Source organism: Carcharodon carcharias, chromosome 29 (genome assembly GCF_017639515.1).
Source record: "Carcharodon carcharias isolate sCarCar2 chromosome 29, sCarCar2.pri, whole genome shotgun sequence".
NCBI classification, from domain to species: Eukaryota; Metazoa; Chordata; class Chondrichthyes; order Lamniformes; family Lamnidae; genus Carcharodon; species Carcharodon carcharias.
In genome coordinates, this window is record NC_054495.1 from 498,567 (window position 1) to 520,475 (window position 21,909).

The 21,909-nt window shown below is 47.7% G+C and overlaps 1 protein-coding gene, 1 long non-coding RNA gene and 1 other non-coding gene across 4 annotated transcripts in view; all 3 read left to right on the plus strand.

Annotated features, from left to right (window-relative positions):
- The first annotated feature begins 4,339 nt into the window (after positions 1 to 4,339).
- Positions 4,340 to 21,909, plus strand: part of LOC121271071 (matrix remodeling-associated protein 8-like) — a 33,238-nt gene continuing 15,668 nt past the window's right edge. Inside the window, exons 1-2 of one of the 2 annotated variants that reach the window (XM_041176787.1) lie at positions 4,340 to 4,435; positions 5,286 to 5,340. In XM_041176787.1, coding sequence (XP_041032721.1) covers positions 4,355 to 4,435; positions 5,286 to 5,340 — 136 coding nt within the window. In that variant the 5' untranslated portion in view covers positions 4,340 to 4,354. Of the gene's footprint in view, positions 4,436 to 4,471; positions 4,655 to 5,285; positions 5,341 to 21,909 lie in introns of those variants that run through there. The other variant, XM_041176788.1, reaches the window with a different exon arrangement.
- LOC121271076 lies at positions 9,755 to 13,257 on the plus strand. The gene is made up of 3 exons (XR_005941666.1): positions 9,755 to 9,876; positions 10,570 to 10,681; positions 12,679 to 13,257. It is a non-coding gene; the product is annotated as an uncharacterized LOC121271076 (long non-coding RNA).
- LOC121271136 lies at positions 17,022 to 17,184 on the plus strand. The gene has a single exon (XR_005941682.1). It is a non-coding gene; the product is annotated as a U1 spliceosomal RNA (small nuclear RNA).

Consider the following 21,909-nt stretch of genomic DNA (forward strand, 5'->3'; position numbering starts at 1 on the left):
GTCCCTCCAATTCCTGGGTCTTACCTTGAGCCCGGCCTCCGTAACCTCTTCTTCCTCTCCTTCTTCTTCGGGGACCGGCTGTCATCCCAGCCGTGGCCGTGGTTCAATCCTGCCGCTGCTGGGACCGCCGAGCTGCCGGCCAACCGGATGGATCGTCGAGGCTCTCCGAAGCCGCGGGGGGGGGGGGGGGGGGGGGGGCAGAAGTCTCACCCTCAGCCCATTAAAAGTGCAAAATGCCTGCAGGACAACCGCTTTATCTGTTCCGATGATGCTACATTCAAAAACAGTTCCTCTGACATGTCCTCCTTCTTCCTTAACCGAGGTTTTCCACCCACGGTCGTTGACAGGGCCTTCAACCGTGTCCGGCCCATCTCCCGTGCATCCGCCCTCACGCCTTCTCCTCCCTCCCAGAAACATGATAGGGTCCCCCTTGTCCTCACTTATCACCCCACCAGCCTCCACATTCAAAGGATCATCCTCCGCCATTTCCGCCAACTCCAGCATGATGCCACCACCAAACACATCTTCCCTTCACTTCCCTTATCGGCATTCCGTAGGGATCGCACCCTCCGGGACACCCTGGTCCACTCCTCCATCACCCCCTACTCCTCAACCCCCTCCTATGGCACCACCCCATGCCCACGCAAAAAATGCAATACCTGCCCCTTCACTTCCTCTCTCCTCACCGTCCAAGGACCCAAACACTCCTTTCAAGTGAAGCAGCATTTCACTTGCATTTCCCCCAACTTAGTCTACTGCATTCGTTGCTCCCAATGTGGTCTCCTCTACATTGGAGAGACCAAACGTAAACTGGGCGACCGCTTTGCAGAACACCTGAGGTCTGTCCGCAAGAATGACCCAAACCTCCCTGTCGCTTGCCATTTCAACACTCCACCCTGCTCTCTTGCCCACATGTCTGTCCTTGGCTTGCTACATTGTTCCAGTGAAGCCCAATGCAAACTGGAGGAACAACACCTCATCTTCCGACTAGGGACTTTACAGCCTTCTGGACTGAATATTGAATTCAACAACTTTAGGTCGTAAGCTCCCTCCCCCATCCCCACCCCCTTTCTGTTTCCCCCTTCCCCTTTTTTTTCCAATAAATTATAAAGATTTTCCTTTTCCTACCTATTTCCATTATATAAAAAAAATAAAAATACCCCCACTAGAGCTATACCTTGAGTGCCCTACCATCCATTCTTAATTAGCACATTCGTTTAGATAATATCACCAACTTTAACTTTAACACCTATGTGTTCTTTTGTACTATTGTCGTTGACATCTTTTGATGATCTGCTTCTATCACTGCTTGTTTGTCCCTACAACCACACCGCCCCCCCTCCACCTCTCTCTCTCTCTATCTCTCCGCCCCCCACACACACACCTTAAACCAGCTTATATTTCAACTCTTTCTTGGACTCGAACTCAAGTTCTGTCGAAGGGTCATGAGGACTCGAAACGTCAACTCTTTTCTTCATTTGCCACTGATCAGCCCATCTATATCTTCCTGTAATCTAAGGCTATCCTCATTATTTACCACCCCACCAATTTTCGTGTCATCCGCGAACTTACTGATCAACCCTCCCACATTCAAGTCTAAAATTATTTATATATACCATAAACAGCAAGGGACCCAACACTGATTCCTGTGGAACCCCACTGGACACGGGCATCCAGTCACAAAAACACCCCTCGACCTTCACCATCTGCTTCCTGCCACTCAGCCAATTCTGGACCCAGTTGGCCAAATTGCCTTGGATCCCTTGGGCTCTTACCTTCGTCATCTCCCATGCAGGACCTTATCAAAAGCCTTGCTCAAGTCCAAGTAGACTACATCAAATGCATTACCTTCATCTACACACCTGGTGTCCTGTTCAAAAAATTCAATCAAATTGGTCAGACATGACCTCCCCTTAACAAAGCCATGCTGATTGTCCTTGATTAATCCCTGCCTCTCCAAGTGTAGATTAATTCTGTCCCTCAGAATTGCTTCTAATAGTTTCCCCACCACTGAGGTTAGACTGACTGGCCTGTAGTTCCCTGGTTTATCCCTTCTTGAATAACAGTACCACATTGGCTGTCCTCCAGTCCTCTGGCACCTCTCATGTGACCAGAGAGGTACTGAAAATTATTGCCAGCACCCTTCCTAACTCCTCCCTTGCGTCACTCAAAAGCCTGGGATACATTTCACCCGGGCCTAGAGATTTATCGTCTTTTAAGCCTTCTGTGCTAATTTCTTTAATTTTAACAATCTCCTTCTGCCTGATTTCCATACCCACGATGTCCCTCTCACTTGTGAACACCGACACAAAGTATTAATTTAGAACCTTATCTATGTCTTCCGGCTCCACACACAAATTACCACTATGGTCCTTAATGGGCCCTACTCTTTCCCTAGTTATCCTCTTACTCTTAATGGTACTTGTAAAATAACTTTGTATTTTCCTTTATTTTACATGCTACTGTTTTTTCTATCCTCCTTTTTGCTGTCCTAATTTTAAGTTCCCCCCTACACATTCTATACTCCACTTGGGCTTCCGCTATTTTAAGCCCTCAGTATCTGCCATAAGCCTCCCTTTTTCTCTTTATCCAATCCTGTATATTCCTCGACATCCAGGGTTCCCTGGATTTGTTGGTCCCACCCTTTATCTTTACTGGAATATGTTGGCCCTGTACTCTCCCTATTTGCTTCTTGAATGAGCCCTACTGCTCTGATGCAGATTTACCTAAAAGTAGCTGCTCCCAGTCCACTCTGGCCAAATCATACCTGATATTAAAATCAGCCTTTTCCCCCGATTTAGAACTCTGGTTTCTGGCCCGGAGTGGGGAGAATAATGTCCCAGCCTCTGCCAGGTTAGAAGCTGCTTTTCCCCTGAAGGGATTGGAGTAAATCAACAATCCGACTGTCAGCTCCCGGGAAACTGTTCACCTCAGCACCAGGGGGAGAGGGAGGAGAGACCAGGAATGATTCCCCCCCCTCCACACTCCCGTCTGAATGGAGCTGGACACAGGCCCTGCCTTTTTCTCATTCGGTCTGGTGAATGTGTCTCTCCTGTTGTCCTCCTGTCCCTGACTCTTTCCAACAAGCACCAAGATGTAGCTTGGCTGGTGGTGAGAAAGGCCCTTGCCGTCAGATCCTTCCAACACGCCAGGAGTCTCACCCCCTCTGCACGCTGCCCTCGAGGTGGCTGTGGTGGGGATGAGACCATTGTTCACCTCCTTGTGGATTGTGCCTTTGCAAAGGTCTGGAGAGAGATGCAGTGGTTTCTGTTGAGCAGTTCTGTGACACAGGACTCTGTGCTCTATGGGCTGTTCCCAGGGACACACACGGAGACAAACATCAACTTGGTGAATGACGCTCTTAGGTCTGCCCGAAACTTGTTGGTCTTCCAGCGCAAAGAATTGTCCCCGAACGAGTGTTGCAGATTGGCACATTTCAAAGTCCAGGACTAGGTGCTGAGGGACGCACTAAAGCTTGGGACAGCTGCCGCAAAGGCCCAATGTGGAACGGTCGCTGTCTAAGATCTTTCTGCCGTCGTGAACCGAGGGGCTTGGAACTGCTGAGAGCCCCTCAGGCTGTACAGCTCAAAATGAATGTGTGCATTGAATACTAATTGTATTATAAATGTATTGAAGCACCTCAGAGAGCAACATGACGTATGTTGATAACTCCAATCCCATTGTCTGATTGTCTGCATTGACCATATTGAAATGATTTATAACATTCATTGATTGTATTGATGTACCTTGTGGTCCATGTGTAAAAGTTGATTCTGGTTGTACTTATGTGATGGTGAATTTGAAATGTTTTGGAATGTTCTTCCAGGTATTTTATGAATAAAGTATATTTTTCAAAAAAAAGTTTTCCTCTTCGCAGATGCTGCCAGACCTGCTGAGTTTTTCCAGGTATTTTTATTTTTGTTTCAGATTTCCAGCATCCGCAACTTTTTGCTGTAATTTTTTTTTCACAGTTGCTGAAAGGATTCCCTGCAGCACTGATCTTTATTCACCTCACCATCTCCTGGATAAACCCCTTTAATACAGGAACCAGACTCTGGGTTTATTCTCGCGGAACCGATTTCAGATGTTTTTGGCGCGTCGGCATCACGTGATGTTCAAAACTAAAAGCGCGGGACGGGGGCGGGGCTGGATTGTCACATTGTCAGTGAGTTGGGGGCGGGGCTGGATTGTCACATTGTCACTGAGTTGGGGGGGGTGTTGTGTCAGGAATAATGACCCAGCTTCTGTCAGGACAAGCCGGGTTAAAAGCTGCTTTAGCCCTGAAGGGCTAGGAATAAATCAACGATCCGAGGACCGGTTCCAGGGAAACTGTTCACTTCAGCCCCGGGGGGAGATGGAGAGAGACCGGGAATTATTCACCCCCCGCCCCCCACGTCTGAATGGAGCTGGACACAGGCCCCGCATCTATGTTCCGGTTTAAGTTCCATGTTCAGGTTGTAACTGAGTTGTAATGTTGTGTTGATTTTGATGTTTTACTGATTTCAATACCATCCGGTTATTTTTAATTCTGGCGGATTTTATTTCTCTCCCTCCGGGATTGTGTTTCTAACCCGTTTGTCCCTCTCGTGTTGTCCCCCTGTCCCCGGCTCTGAGCGGATCCCTCTCTCGGGGAATGGATGGAAAGGAGCTGCAGGTACTGTCAGTGTCTCACACCCGGGGGGGGAAACTTTCCTTTATCTTCACCGGGATTCAGCTCTTTATTCTCCGGCTCCTGGTTGGATGGACTCGGGGACACTTCATCCTCTCTGACCGGGATTATTGGACAGTTTTCACCCCTTGCTGCAGGGCTCAGACTGAGGACTGGAGCCCGTGTCCCGGGTGGAGGGAGGGAGAGCCCAGGGTTCAGACCGGACCATGGGCTGGGAATGAGGGTCTGTTACTGGAGACAGTGTGTGATTATCCAAAAAGGCGGGAAAGTGACCGGAGCAATGATGAGGATCAGGTTGGAGTGGAGGGAGAGACGGAGACAGAGGGAGAGACAGACAGACAAAGAGCGAGAGTCAGGTATTTGCTAATAGCAACTCCGGGCCAGTCTCAGTTTGTGCAGCGGGAGAAGCCATTCATTCTCCGCCGGCTCGGTGCGCATGCGGCTCTCCAGAGCCCGGGCTCTTTCTCCAGCTCCGGGCCGCATGCGCAGATTCTATCTTTTCCCCAGGGGGCGGGGATCAAACCCACGCATGCGCGTATTACGTTCCTCTTCAGTCATCAACCTGATCAGGAAGTGAGTCTGTTGTAAAGGGGGTAACTGTGTTTTCTTGTTGCAGGGACACAACTTACAGAAACTACTCCTGTTGCTCAATGTTGTTGCTGCTGTTTCAGGTAAGTGCTGTGACTGCTGGAACATTTCAGCAGTGATCAAAGGGAGGGGGAATCAGGAATTCATCTTGCTTTAGGGAGCTGTGTGTACTGCAAGTGGAGCCATTGAGGGAGTGGACACAGTAGGTTCACATCACACACCATGATCATGAGAGCTGAAGGGAAGGCAGTTAATGTCTTCAGATTAACCCCTGTGATGTGAACAGTGGGATCTGGACACAGTAGGTTCACATTACACATCATGATCCTGAAACTTTTTGTGTGGATTTTGATGGTGAATTCAAAGTGACGACAATGATGATGATGAAGAAAACAGCAACAAAGACAAAGTTTGAGCTCTGCTGCGTTTAGTGGATCTTAATGCTGGTCTTAGCCTAATTCTGGTTTAGCCCTAATGTCGTTGATACAGCAAAATCTCCAGCACCTGCTTAACGGAAAAGCACCAGCACTAGGCCAGAGGTTGCCGATAACTGTTCAGGTGACAGGGAAGACATTGGACCGAGGTACCTGCGGACCGGCATTATTTTGTTAAGCGGGTGCTCATAGAGTCATTGAGGTCTACAGCACAGAAAAAGGCCCTTCGGCCCATCGACTCTGCGTCAGTCAAACAAGTACCTAACTATTTGACGCCTGTTTTCCAGCACTCGGCCCATAGCCTTGTATGCCATGGTATCGCAAGTGCACATCCAAATACTTCTTAAAAGTTGTGAAGGTTTCTACCACCCTTTCAGGCAGAGAGTTCCAGATTCCCAACACCCTGTGGGTGAAAAAATTCTTCCTCACATCCCCACTGAACCTCCTGCCCCTTACCTTCAATCGATGCCCCCTGGTTATTGATCTCTCCATCAAGGGGAAAAGTTCCTTCCTGTCTACCCTATCTATGCCCCTCATAATTTTATACACCTCAACCATGTCCCCCCTCGATCTCCTTTCCTCCAAGGAAAATAACCCCAGTCTATCCAATCTTTCCTCATAACAAAAACTCTCCAGCTCAGGCAACATCCTGGTAAATCGCCTCTGCACTCTCTCTAGTACAATTACATCCTTCCTATAATGCGGATTCCGGAACTGCACGCAATACTCTAGCTGTGGCCTAACCAGAGTTTTATACAGTTCCAGCATAACCTGGAGGAGGCACCAACAGAACAAGGAGGCTAACAAACAGTCAAAAGAAAAAACTTAGAGGAAAAGATTACAGAAGGGAAGAGCTGCTATCCAAGCAAGTAGCGGCGAATATCTCAAGCAGACACCAGTGGCAGCTGCTTCTCAGGCGAGGAAGGGCCGAAAAATCTCTACCAACCAGAAAAACAGCAAAGCACCAAGGCCGTAAAGGAGTCCAAGGGTTCCCAGCTGAGAAACACCAGAGGTGGCGAGGGGCCCAGTGATCACCGGGAGCAGCATTGCTGCCAACGTTCCCCAGCTCCAGGAATGTGAGAACAGCAACACAACCAGCGCAGCCCGGCCCTGGGAAACCAGGAGCAGCAACACAACCAGCGCAGCCCGGCCCTGGGAAACCAGGAGCAGCAACACAACCAGCGCAGCCTGGCCCTGGGAAACCAGGAGCGGCAACACAACCAGCGCAGCCCGGCCCTGGGAGTGTACGAGAGTATGCTTCTGGCCGGCAGCATGTCAGAATCCATGAGGAAAGGCATCATCACCCCCATCTACCATTGGAAGGGGAAAGGGAGGAAATTAGAAATGTTAGACCTATTTCACTGCTGACTGTGGACTATAAAATTTGGTCCAAGCTCATTGCCAATCGGGTCACCTCTGCTTTGGATTTGACGTCCAGCCTGACCAGACCTGTGTTGTACCCTGTGGGAAGATCTCATCCCTGAGTAGTGCAAGGCTATGTACAAGACATGGGTGTGGACACCTGCCTCATCAGCCTGGACCAGGAGAAGGCCTTTGACAGAATAACGCAGACCTACATGGTGGATGTACTCTCTAAAATGGGGTTTGGGGAGGGAATCTGCAATTGGATCCAACTGCTCTACACAAACATCACTAGTGTAGTTTCAATCAATGCGAGGGAATCAGAAAGCTTTCCAATGAAATCTGGAGTCAGGCAGGGCTGCCCTCTCTCCCCTATCCTGTTTGTGTGTTGCATAGAATCCTTTGCTGAGTCCATCAGGAAGGATCTGGGAATGATAGGATTGATTATGAGGTGTGAGGCACTCTGGGATTGCTGTACATGGCGCAGGTGTTGCCCGTACCCTGATCTTGTGCAGCTATGGTCAGCCGAACCACCTTCAACTTTTTATCCGGAGGTCAAAGATGGATTGTGTCCATGGGGATGCCAGAGGCTCTGGATAGAGAGGTGTGGGTGGGAGAAAGATGTGCTCAACATCGCCCTCATCCTGCTGGCCATTTTTGTGTAGTCGCATCAAGTTGTGCGTAGACCCTCGGTATGCAAACAGCAAGTGTCACTCTGTGCTGAGGTTTGTGAAGGATGGGTCTGGCCACGCTGCCGCGGAACGCTCCAAATAGTTGGACCATGCCGTACCACCTGTCCCTCATGGAGAAGTTTATGCAGAAAATGCCTTCTGACCACAAGCCCATCAGGCAGTGGCCTGCATACAATGTCCTTGAGGCCCTGTGGGAAAAGAAGATGATGAATCCTGTTGGATGGTTCCCTGTGTAGCCTGTCAGGCATTTGGCAGAAAGCCTCATCGCCAGAACTTTCCAACAAGCACCAAGACATGGCTTGGCTGGTGGTGAGAAAGGTCCTCCCCGTCAGATCCTTCCTACATGCCAGGTGCCTCACCCCCATTGCTCTGAATATGGCTTTGGTGGGGTAGAGACCGTTGTTCAACTTCTTGTGGAATGTGCCTTTGCAAAGAAAGTCTGGAACAAGATGCAGTGGTTTTTGTCGAGGTTCATCCTGAGCAGTTCCATGACACAGGACTCTGTGCTCTACGGGCCGTTCCCAGGGACACACACTGAGACAAACATCAACTGCAGCTGGAGGATCATCAACTCAGTGAAAGACGCTCTTTTGTCTGCCCGAAACTGTTGGTTTTCCAGTGCAAAGAGTTGTCCCTGACCGAGTGTTGCAGACTGGCACATTCCAAGGTCCAGGACCACGTGCTGAGACATGCACGACTGCTTGGAGCAGCCGGCGTAAAGATGCGATGGGGCAAGCTCACTGTCTCTGACCTTCCAGACAGAGCGCACAGAGGGGCTGGGAATTGTATAGACCCCTCGGGCTGTATGCTAGACATTGGTTTGATATATTAAATATCACATGTATCACGGTGGTATTGAGGTATCTCAAGTGCAACATTATGTCAAATTTGAATTTCATTGTTCTTTGTGTAATGACCATTTTGAAATGATTTGGAATGTTCATTCAGATTTCTTTCTCCAAAACTATACTGTATTCATAAAATAATGACCATGAGAGTTGAAAGGAAGGCAGTTAATGTCTTCAGATTAACCCCTGTGATGTGAAGAGTGGGATTTGGACAGTGAGCAACACTGGGTGACACTGGGATGGGTGACTGGGATCCGGTGGGACTGGGATGGGGTCGTGAGCACTGGGATCAGGAGTCTGAGACAGTCCTGGGATCAAATAGAACTGGGAATTGTCCAAGAGCATGGGGAGTAGAGTCATCAGGACTGGGGATTCCAATCTTACATTTCAGGGTCAGTTTTCTGTTCCTGAGCTCCACCTCACATTATGCACCCACAGTCTGTGATTTTTCTCCCAAGGGGAGGTGATCAATATCCTGATATGTTCTCCCAGCATGTGTACGAATGAAAAACATGTGATTGAAAGTGCTGTCCAGCTGCTCTGTGCTTACAAATCTCCAGCACGAGCTGGTTTTAGTCGAAGGCCCTTAATGCCTGAGCTTTAACCTTCCCTCAGAAATGCAAAGAGTGAGTTACTGATAAGTGTTTCTTGTAAATCGAGCATCGCAGTGTAACTATGTGAAGCTTGGAATGTAATGTACCATCAGGGAGGTTATATCTGTGGATAAGTACTTTCAATCTTTTCCAGGTGATTCGCCTGTCCCAGTTTCTGGGTTCCTTGGGGAGCAGGTTGTGCTGCCCTGTACCTACAAGGGGACTGCCCCAGTCTCAGATTTACAGGTAATCTGGGGGACACCCAATTATGAATTTTTACACAAGTTTGTCGATGGGAAAGATGATTTGACAGAACAAGACCCACAATTCAGAAACAGAACAAACCTGTTCAAAGATCAACTGGATCAAGGCAACTGGTCAGTTCTGATCTCTGACCTCAGGGAGTCAGACCAGAACAAATATGAATGTCAGATTTACAGGAGGATGGGTTTGCGCTTTAGTTGGGAGCAAGTTGATTCCGTTCTTCTTTCTGTGACAGGTGAGCAGTTTCTGGTTTTGACATTCTTCATTTAATTTCTGATTTTATGCTTTCAGAAGTCAGTGATTATTTTGTTGGACTAATTTAGAGTCTTTGAAAAGTTCTTCAGTTTGTTTCACACAAAATACTAAACAGATGAAGTTTTCTGCATGTGTTTTCAGCTCTTACATTTGAACATGCTGCAGAGACAGGTAGTAACATCGGAAGGTTTGAAATGCTGTGTGATATTTCACCATAGAATGATTCTGTGAGAGTGAGTGGTGTGGGTCACTGTTACCTGTAACTGGCCCTGAAACTACCTGGAATTGTTATTTCTGTTTGAGTCTCACCTTCCTGTCTCTCAGATACAAAACTCTGAGGATTCCTGCTTCCCACTAGCAGTTTGGAATTCTGTGTGGAAAGTCTTGGTACAATTATAACCGAATCCTCCTGTTGGGAAACTGAGGGGATTTGGTGTAACACTGGTTGATGTCAGTGGAGAGTAATATTGACCTGGGTGTAAATCTGTGTTTCACCCAATCCCGCGGCTTTCCTGATCTGCAAATTAGTTTAAAATTCCCGCTCTATTTCAGCGGACTGTTGGGTTTATTTGGAGGGAGGTTGTTGCTGGTCAGTGTCCAGTTATCTCAATTTGGAAAGCATGTATCCATCACATTGTGGGACAGTGTGTGTGCGTGCAAGAAGCTGTGGGGTGGCCTGGTGTGTGTGTGATTGTTGGTATCTAACCTCCCACATCCCGCCAGGTCCAGAATTAACCAAGGATGTGTTTGTAGTGGGGTTGGTTCTGAAACACTAGGTGCTGAAGGTCTCTGCTGTTAGTTTTGTTAGTGTGTCCCAGTCTGTTAATGTCTTCATTCTGTCTCTACATCATGTACTTTGTCCAGGAGCACAGCCTGGATTTGGATTTGGATTTGGGATTGGAGTTGCTGTTGGTTTTTTTGCTGGAGTTTTGCTTTCTGGAATTGTGGTTTGTGTCTTCCAAAGGCGACCAAAATGGTGAGTTCTAGAATGTTTCATTGTTTCCATTTTAATCCTGTTTTTGTTTTATAATGTTTTCTTAAATGTTGCTGACATCTAAACCTGTCCATTTACTGAGCTGTGAGGATGCTTCAATCCACCCTATCATTGAGCAGCACTATCCAATCACTTCCAGCTTGTCATCCTGCGCAGTCCGGTGCGAGTGCCCTTCCGCTGGCTCTCTGCCCGGCTGCAGGATGGCGCAGAGACCGAGTACCGCTTTCTGGGCCATAACTCCGGGATGGACGGTGGGATTGACACATGGTCAACAGCTGCTTGTGGGGCTTTTGTTATGAGGACAGGTTGAGTAGGTTGGGCCTGTACTCATTGGAATTTAGAAGAATGAGAGGCGGCCTTATTTGAACATAAAAGATTCTTCAGGGGGCTTTTCAGGGTAGAAGCGGTGAGGTTGTTTCCCCTTGTGGGAGAGTCTAGGACCAGACGGTATACTCTCAGAGCAAGGGGTCGCCTGTTTAATACAGAGCTGAGGAGGAATTTCTTCTCTGAGGGTTGTGAATCTGCAGAGGGCTGTAGAGGCTGGGTCGTTAAGTATATTCAAGGCTGAGATAGATTTTTAATCCGTAAGGGAATCGGGGGTTATGGGGAACAGGCAGGGAAGTGGAGTTCAGGATTATCAGATCAGCCATGATCTCATTGAATGGCAGAGCTGACTTGATGGGCTGAATGGCCTATTTCTGCTCCTGCATCTTATGGTCTTATGCCTTGGCTGGCTACGGAAAACGGTAGCTGTGCGCTGCCCACAGTGCATTGCCTGGCCGAGCTAGAGCCCAGAGACCGGAAACTGGTTTTCATTGAATAATTTTGGCGTGCTGTGCCCGAACACTTCGCTGCACAGGAGGCTGCTAGACAGCCGAGCAGGCAGTTTAACATCTCAGCTGAAAGACAGCACTTCCAACAGTTCAGCACTCACTCACTCATTTTGGTATCTCCCCCCCGACTCCCCTGTCATTTGGGGCGTCCCGTGCCACAAGGGTTTGATTGTAAATCTGCTGCTGTTCATCCTTGAATTTATTTAGGACTGAGATAGACAGATTTTAACATTCTCACCCTTTTATCAAACATTCTGTGGCCTCACTCCTCCCCATGTGTAACCTCCTTCAGCCCCACAACCCTCAGATCTCTGCACTCCTCCAATTCTGTTGTCTTCAGACTCCCTGATTTTCCATCGCTACATCACTGGTGGATCAGTCTTTCGCTGCCTGGCCCCGAGCTCTGGAATTTCCTCCCTCAACCTCTGCCTGTCTATGTGTGTCTGTGTCTGTCTCTCTTCCTTACCTCCCAACAACACCATTTGCTCCTTAAAGCCTAACTCACTGCCTGAACCATTGTGTAGCTCAGTGTCAAATTTTGTTTCATAAGCATTTAGGATATGTTCTGTTCAAGGTTCTATATAAACACAAGTTGTTGTTGTTCAGTCTCCTCCTGCACTTTCCAAACCACCGCCCTTTAACCCGGACATTAGATGATTCAGTCACTGGGAAGGCCATCTCGAATTCCCTTCGCTCACTCAATATCCACATCTCCGTGCTCACCACCTGTCTCCACATACACCCCTTGCAGTGGGAGCAGAAACTATTGTAGGGTTCTCTAACTCTATCCCCTGGCCCTCCCTCTGTCAGTCAGCACAGCTCCTGTGGAGTGTCCAGCTCTTGCCCATTGCATCCCCTGTGAGCCTGCTCTCCTCTACAGTCTGTGCTCCATCAACGTGCAGCTCCTGTGACCCATTTTCCAGCTGCCATTGGTACCCAGGACGTTGAGTGTAATTTAATTGGGTCTGTGCTCCTGAACGGCTCCTTTACACACTTGTCCAAAGTGTTGGATTCTTTTAATGTCACCTGAAATCTGCTGGTTTTTCTGTCCTAGGAAAAAAAATAGACACCAGAACACAAAATAGACACCAGAACACTCAAAATGAAGCGTCTTACATTGTCACAGTGATGGTTTTTCTCTCCTAGGAATTGTGTTCAAAATCGACACTCCAACAATCGAAATGAAGCATCTAAGGATGTCCCTTTGACAGGGGTGAGCTGTCCAGGTAGAGCACAGGGCCTTGTGACAACAGCACCTGAGCATCAGAATGGAGAAGAAAACCTTGTGGGGAACAAGACTGTCCAGCACTAACTGAGTTTCCCCTGCACTGAGCCTGTGTCAGGGAGGGGAAGATCAGGCCAGTATTGTGGTTATCTAGTGATTCCTGGTGGAATGTCTGAGCTCAGGATTGGGATCAACAATCACTTCCCACTTTGTACAAACCGTCCTGACCAGCACAATCTCAGGAGGGAAACTCCCAGTGGAACTATAATCCCTTTACTAAGAAAACTGTCCAAGTATTTCATTCTCTGCATTATCTCTCAGCATTCCTGTTACAGACTGTGTCCATACCCAATCTCAGGAATGTACAGGACCATCTTTAACAAAAACAGAATTACCTGGAAAAACTCAGCAGGTCCGGCAGCATCGGCGGAGAAGAAAAGAGTTGACATTTCGAGTCCTCATGACCCTTCGACAGAACTTGAGTTCGAGTCCAAGAAAGAGTTGAAATATAAGCTGGTTTAAGGTGTGTGTGTGGGGGCGGAGAGAGAGAGAGAAGTGGAGGGGGGGGTGGGGCTGTGTAACCCATTGATCACTCCCTGTGTGAGATGTTTACTTCCTACTGATGAGTGAGTGGGAACATCTGGCAGTTCCTGGTGACTTTATTCACTTGGTGTGGATGATGCTGCCAGGGTCCTATTTATTGTCCATCTCTACTTGGACCACTGCAGTCTTGTTGTGATTTGTGCTCCCATAGAGGTAAATATGGGAAGAGGCTTCAGAAACTCCCTCTGCAACAGCATCCGCTCGGTAAAAACCTGCAACGACATTATTGTCAGCAACTGTTTTATATCCTGAATTCAGACTGTAGATAGTTCACAGATTGAAACTGTTTCTTGCCAAAAATTATGAAGATATATTCGGTATATTTTAATTTTGTCTTTTTTTATAAAGTTTTTTGTGGCAAACAGTGAGTGGTCATATTTTACAAATGTTGTATAAAATTTCTAATGTAAATATTTTCTGAATGTGCCGATACATTTCAGTCTGGTATATGTTTTACCCTTCTACATGTTGTTTTTGATCCAAGATCTAATTAAAGATAAACCGATGCTGAAATGAGTGGATGTACAGTCTGATGTTTAATGACTCTGGTAGTCACTGCCTGAATAGAGGCCATGCTGTCTGCAGGCAGTAAGTCTCCCGATGTGAGAAGTGAATGAGATTGGCTGAAGACTGGTATCTGTGATTGTGGGAATTTCCGGAGGACAGGAATGATCATCCAGTCAGCCGTTCTGGTGATTGGGGTGCTGGGGAAGGGAAGGCGTGGAGAGAGGGATTGGGAGGGAGGGAGTGTGTGATCTCCCTTCACCTTTCCTGGGGTGGAAGTGGTTTTGGCATGAACAAGCAGAGCAATTCAACTTCTTCAGGGGTGGAGACCCTTACACAGACACAGAGAGAAAATACAGGAACATGGAAATAGTATTCACACATCACAATAGCAACTGAATAATGACAGGAGTCCAGATTTGTTCCTGAACCTCGTCATGAACAAGTTATATTTTATAATGTTAAAAAATATTTTATAAATGTCCCAAGGTGCTTCACAGGAACATGCTAAAAGAGAATTTGATACCAAACCACATCTGGAGATATTAGGTCAGAGGATGAAAATGAGATCAGTTTTCCAGAGCTTGGGGCCCAGACAACTGAATTGCAGACACCTTTTAAGGAAAAATTCTCTTTTAATATAAATGTAGTTACATTGCAGCCCCCCAAAACACAAATTCTCTTTGGCTGCCAGTTTCTCCTGCTGCCTCCATCCTTCTCCACCTGGCTGAACTTGTTCTCACCTTTAACTCCACTCACTCACTCCACATCAAAGGTGTGAGCTATGAGCACTCACGTGGACACTAGCTCTGCCGGCCTTTTAGTAGGATATGTGGAACTTCCCTTGGTCCAGTCCTACTCGGGCCCCATCCCCCACCTCTTTTACTTCTACGTTGATGATGATGACTGAATTGGTGCTGCTTTAGACTCTCAGCCTGAACTGGAAAATTTCTTCAACTCTGCTTTCATTTTCCACCCTTTCCTCACCTTCACACAGTCCATTTCCAACTCTTGCTTTCCTCAAATTCTCTGTCAGCATTTCTGGGGATAGTCTGTCAAAGAATATTCACTAGAATCCCACCCAATCCCACAGCTACCTCGACGATACTTCTCACAAGTTTCTCCCACTTGGTAACATCTGTTCTGATCATACAACTGATCTTTTGCCTCAACCTATTCCCTAACACTGTGGTTAACAAGGCCCTCATCCCAATTCTGCCACTTATTCTCTCACCCCTCTGACACCACCACCACACTCCCCCCCCCCCCCCCCCCCCCCCCCCCCCCCCCGCCCCCCTGCCCACTGAAGACCACATCAGTAGTCCCCTTGTGCTCACCTTCCACCCCACCATTCTGGAGTGGGGTTTAAACCCACAGCCTTCAGACTCTGAGTGAGTGTGTTACCCACTGAGTCATGGCTGACATGTGGGATACCTGCAGCCCTCTGTTAGCCCCACATTAACATCCATCCTTCATCTGTGAGAGTTTTGACAGAGGGGATTTAATTTCATAAGGTTTAATCCTCAATGTGGATCCTCACTCAGGGTAAGTGAAGGTTGGAACATTTGACCAGCTGTGTTGTAGCCCTTTCTCTCTGACTACATTCACTGTGTAGGAAGACTCGCTGCTGGGAGCAGAACCTTGTTAGACAACGCCTTTAGATTCAGCCGCTTACTTAACATTGCATCGAAGCCTGATCCTGATGTCTGGCAGGAGTTTCCTGAAAGGGACCAGGACAGGAATGTCATCAAGTCATTCCCCTCTCTCTCTCTGAGCACTAAGATCAATATTAGCTGCTGCTCTGGCTGAGGCATCTTTTCCCTCTGGGGTCCAGATGGTCCTTTAGTCAGATCCACATGAGGGGATATTAGGGGAAAAAACATATTCCAAGTTTTAGGCAGATTCTCAAAGAAGGGAAGAGAGATGTGGGGAGGTTTAATCTGGCATCGCAGTGAAGCTGGTGTCGGCCAGAATTTCATGCTCAGCTCTCTGGAGCCGCTCTGTGAACTCACGATCTTCAGACTCAGAGCTATCCACTGAGCCAAAGGGGAGCGGGGGAGTTTGGGGAGGTTTCAGTCCCTCACACCACCGGGTCCCTTACACACTGTATGGTACAGGGGAATAGGCGGGGCTGTGCATCCCACACTGGGAACATCCATATCAAACACATCAGAAATAGGAGCAGGAGGAGGCCTTTCAGCCCCTCAACACCCTTTCCCCCCTCATTAAGATCATGCCTGATCTTGTACATCAACTCCACTTTCCACCTGATCATCACATCCTGGAATTCTCTTCGAGTCAAAATCTCTCAGCCTTGAATATACCGGTTGGCTTTCACATCTCCTGGGATCCAATTCAGGACAGCATTGATTCAGTGCTGAGTGTCTGTATTAAAATCCAACAATGACTTAGTGGGATCACTCTCACTTCTGAATCCCATTCCAGAGACATGAGCCCCATATCCAGTCTAACATTCCCAGTGCAATACTGAGGGAGTGCTGAACTTTCGGGGTTTCACTAAAGGGAGTACTTCGCTGTCGGAATATCAGTACTGAGGGAGTTCTGCACTGTTGAAGAGTCAGTACTGAGGGAGTGCTGCATTGTCGGAGGGTCAGTACTGAGGGAGCGCTGCACTGTCAGAGGGTCAGTACTGAGTGAGTGCTGCACTGTCGGAGGGTCCACATCCCGGGAGAGCTGCACTGTTGTATATGCTGTTGTTCGGATGAAACATTAAACCGAAGCCTGTCTGCTCTCTCAGAGAAATGAGAAAAATCCCATGGTCACTATTTGGAAGTTAATCGGGGGGAGTTTTCCCGAAGACCTGGGCCCAATATTTATCCCTAAAGCCACATCATTAAAAACAGGTGATCTGCTTTTGTCCCGACCCAGCATTTGTGGGAGCTTGCTGTGCACAAATTCACTACCGCATTTCATGCATTACCATGGTTCAAAAAGAATTCACTTCCCAGTTTGTATATTATTTTATTGTAAGTAGTAAAGTATGTTGTTGATTATAAATCACTTTGGGAGATCTTGTGTCCATGAAAGCTGCTACATCAATGCAAGTCTTGTCATCAAAGAAGCTCAAAATATCTCTCTGCAATACTGGCCTTTGTTCACCTGGTGGCGCTGGTGCTCAGCAGCGGCATCAAGTGACTGACTCCCTGGCAGCGGAGAGACCATGATCATGAAGCTGTTTCTGGCAGGACGAGACCAGCCCATTGCACTTCGCGTGTGCTGACGCCTGCGATGTCCCCAAGTGCGGGATACTCGACTGCAAAATTTATGGTAGTGGGGGACTCCGTTCGTGCTCTCTCTGAAAAAGAAAGAAACCCTTTAATACAGGAACCAGATTCTGGGTTTATCTGACTGAACCCCTTTAATACAGGAACCAGACTGTGGGTTTATCTGACTGAACCCCTTTAATACAGGAACCAGACTGTGGGTTTATCTGACTGAACCCCTTTAATACAGGAACAAGTCTCTGGGTTTATCTGACTGAACCCCTTTAATACAGGAACCAGTCTCTGGGTTTATCTGACTGAACCCCTTTAATACAGGAACCAGATGCTGGGTCTATTTGACTGAACGCCTTTAATAAAGGAACCAGACTCTGGGTTTATCTGACTGAACCCTTTAATGCAGGAACCAGACTCTGGGATTATCTGACTGATCCCCTTTAATTAAGGAACTAGACTGTGGGTTTATCTGACTGAACCCCTTTAATACAGGAACCAGACTCTGGGTTTATTTTTACTGGACCCCTTTAATACAGGAACCAGACTCTGGGTTTATTCTCACTGAATCCCTTTAATACAGGAACCAGACTCTGGGTTTATCTGACTGAACTCCCTTAATACAGGAAGCAAACTCTGGGTTTCTCACTGAATCTCTTTAATACAGGAACCAGACTCTGGGTTCATTCTCACTGAATCCCTTTAATACAGGAACCAGACTCTGGGTTTATCTGACTGAACACCGTTAATACAGGAACCAGACTCTGGATTATTCTCACTGAACTCCTTTAATTCAGGAACCAGACTCTGGGTTTATTCTTACTGGACCACTTTATTACAGGAACCAGACTCTGGGTTTATTCTCGCTGAACCCCTTTAATACAGGAACCAGACTCTGGGTTTATTCTCGCTGAACCCCTTTAATACAGGAACCAGACTGCGGGTTTATTCTCACTGAACTCTCTGTTGTTATCTGTTTGTGTTTTATCCACCCGCTCTTGGCTGTAACAGGAGGGAGTGTTCAGTCCGGAGTCACTATGGGATTGTTTATTTGGTATATAATTTAGCTGAAAGCCACATATCTCTTGCTGCTCGGATATTTCAGTCTTTGCTGCGGTTTTCTCACTGCAGAGGGTGTTTTTCCTGGTTTATTCAGTGGAGCGGGTGCGCCCAGAAAGAGAGAATGAAACAAACGAGTTGTTTTGAGGTAAAGGGAGAGACTGAGCGGCCGGTAGTTTTCGGCTGTGTCGATTGAGATGCTGCGGGTCTGTTGGTGAATAAAAAGCCAGTTTCCTCTATCGGATCGCTGCAGATTTCTGAAATAGTGAAAGGATCGACTTTTACCTTTAACCCTGTATTGGCCGGAATGGATGGAAAGGGAGCTGTGGGGACCGGGAATGGGGGGTTTGGATGCGGGTGAAATGTGGGGCAAAAGGAAACTGAAGTGATCCGCGAACCGGGGATTAACATTAAAAAAATAGAACTGGGATCGGGAGGGAGAACAAAAACAAAAACAGAATTACCTGGAAAAACTCAGCAGGTCCGGCAGCATCGGCGGAGAAGAAAAGAGTTGACGTTTCGAGTCCTCATGACCCTTCGACAGAACTTGAGTTCGAGTCCAAGAAAGAGTTGAAATATAAGCTGGTTTAAGATGTGTGTGTGGGGGGCAGAGAGAGAGAGAGAGAGAGGTGGAGTGGGGGGGGGGGTGGTGGGGGTGTGGTTGTAGGGACAAACAAGCAGTGATAGAAGCAGATCATCAAAAGATGTCAACGACAATAGTACAATAGAACACATAGGTGTTAAAGTTAAAGTTGGTGATATTGCCTAAACGAATGTGCTAATTAAGAATGGATGGTAGGGCACTCAAGGTATAGCTCTAGTGGGGGTGTTTTTTAAAAAAAATAATGGAAATAGGTGGGAAAAGGAAAATCTTTATAATTTATTGGAAAAAAAAGGAAGGGGGAAACAGAAAGGGGGTGGGGATGGGGGAGGGAGCTCACGACCTAAAGTTGTTGAATTCAATATTCAGTCCGGAAGGCTGTAAAATGCCTAGTCGGAAGATGAGGTGTTGTTCCTCCAGTTTGCGTTGGGCTTCACTGGAACAATGCAGCAAGCCAAGGACAGACATGTGGGCAAGAGAGCAGGGTGGAGTGTTAAAATGGCAAGCGACAGGGAGGTTTGGGTCATTCTTGCGGACAGACTGCAGGTGTTCTGCAAAGCGGTCGCCCAGTTTACGTTTGGTCTCTCCAGTGTAGAGGAGACCACATTGGGAGCAACGAATGCAGTAGACTAAGTTGGGGGGAATGCAAGTGAAATGCTGCTTCACTTGAAAGGAGTGTTTGGGTCCTTGGACGGTGAGGAGAGAGGAAGTGAAGGGGCAGGTGTTGCATCTTTTGCGTGGGCATGGGGTGGTGCCATAGGAGGGGGTTGAGGAGTAGGGGGTGATGGAGGAGTGGACCAGGGTGTCCCGGAGGGAGCGATCCCTACGGAATGCCGATAGGGGGGGTGAAGGGAAGATGTGTTTGGTGGTGGCATCATGCTGGAGTTGGCGGAAATGGCGGAGGATGACCCCCTTGTCCTCACTTATCACCCCATCAGTCTCCGGATTCAAAGGATCATCCTCCGCCATTTCCTCCCTGAGTAGTGCAAGGCTATGTACAAGACATGGGTGTGGACACCTGCCTCATCAGCTTGGACCAGGAGAAGGCCTTTGACAGAATAACGCAGACCTACATGGTGGATGTACTCTCCAAAATGGGGTTTGGGGAGGGAATCTGCAATTGGATCCAACTGCTCTACACAAACATCACTAGTGTAGTTTCAATCAATGCGAGGGAATCAGAAAGCTTTCCAATGAAATCTGGAGTCAGGCAGGGCTGCCGTCTCTCCCCTGTCCTGTTTGTGTGTTGCATAGAATCCGTTACTGAGTCCATCAGGGAGGATCTGGGCATGATAGGATTAATTATGAGGTGTGAGGCACTCTGGGCATTGCTGTTCATGGCGCAGGTGTTGCCCGTACCCTGATCTTGTGCAGCAGTGGTCAGCCGAACCACCTTCGACTTTTTATCCGGAGGTCAAAGATGGATTGTGTCCATGGGGATGCCAGAGGCTCTGGATAGAGAGGTGTGGGTGGGAGAAAGATGAGCTCAACATCGCCCTCATCCTGCTGGCCATCTTTTTGAAGTCCCTCGGTATGCAAACAGCAAGTGTCACTCTGTCCTGAGGTTGTGAAGGATGGGTCTGGCCACGCTGCTGCGGAACGTTCCAAGTAGTTAGACCATGCCCTTCAACCTGTCCTTCATGGAGACGTTTACACAGAAAATGCCTTCTGACCTGTTCCTCATGGAGAAGTTTATGCAGAAAATGCCTTCTGACCACAAGCCCATCAGGCAGTGGCCTGCATACAATGTCCTTGAGGCCCTGTGGGAAAAGAAGATGATGAATCCTGTTGGATGGTTCCCTGTGTAGCCTGTCAGGCATTTGGCAGAAAGCCTCATCGCCAGAACTTTCCAACAAGCACCAAGACATGGCTTGGCTGGTGGTGAGAAAGGTCCTCCCCGTCAGATCCTTCCTACATGCCAGGTGCCTCACCCCCATTGCTCTGAAGATGGCTTTGGTGGGGAAGAGACCGTTGTTCAACTTCTTGTGGAATGTGCCTTTGCAAAGAAGGTCTGGAACAAGACGCAGTGGTTTTTGTCGAGGTTCATCCTGAGCAGTTCCATGACACAGGACTCTGTGCTCTACGGGCCGTTCCCAGGGACACACACTGAGACAAACATCAACTGCAGCTGGAGGATCATTAACTCAGTGAAAGACGCTCTTTTGTCTGCCCGAAACCTGTTGGTTTTCCAGTGCAAAGAGTTGTCCCTGACCGAGTGTTGCAGACTGGCACATTCCAAGGTCCAGGACCACGTGCTGAGACATGCACGACTGCTTGGAGCAGCCGGCGTAAAGATGCAATGGGGCAAGGTCACTGTCTCTGACCTTCCAGACAGAGCGCACAGAGGGGCTGGGAATTGTATAGACCCCTCGGGCTGTATGCTAGACATTGGTTTGATATATTAAATATCGCATGTATCACGGTGGTATTGAGGTATCTCAAGTGCAACATTATGTCAAATTTGAATTTCATTGTTCTTTGTGTAATGACCATTTTGAAATGATTTGGAATGTTCATTCAGATTTCTTTCTCCAAAACTAAAGTTTATTCATAAAATAATGATCATGAGAGTTGAAAGGAAGGCAGTTAATGTCTTCAGATTAACCCCTGTGATGTGAAGAGTGGGATTTGGACACTGAGCAACACTGGGTGACATAGGGATGGGTGACTGGGATCTGGTGGGACTGGGATGGGGTCATGAGCACTGGGATCAGGAGTCTGAGACCGTCCTGGGATCAAATAGAACTGGGAATTGTCCAAGAGCATGGGGAGTAGAGTCATCAGGACTGGGGATTCCAATCTTACATTTCAGGGTCAGTTTTCTGTTCCTGAGCTCCACCTCACATTGTGCAGCCCACAGTCTGTGATTTTTCTCCCAATGGGAGGTGACCAATATCCTGATGTGTTCTCCCAGCATGTGTACAAATTAAAAACATGTGACTCAAAGTGCTGTCCAGCTGCTCTGTGCTTACAAATCTCCAGCACAAGCTGGTTTTAGTTGAAGGCCCTTAATTCCTGAGCTTTAATCTTCCCACAGAAATGAAAGCAGTGAGTTACTGATCAGTGTTTCTTGTCAATCGAGCATCGCAGTGTAACCATGTGAAACTTGGGATGTAATGTACCAGCAGGGAGGTTATATTTATGGATAA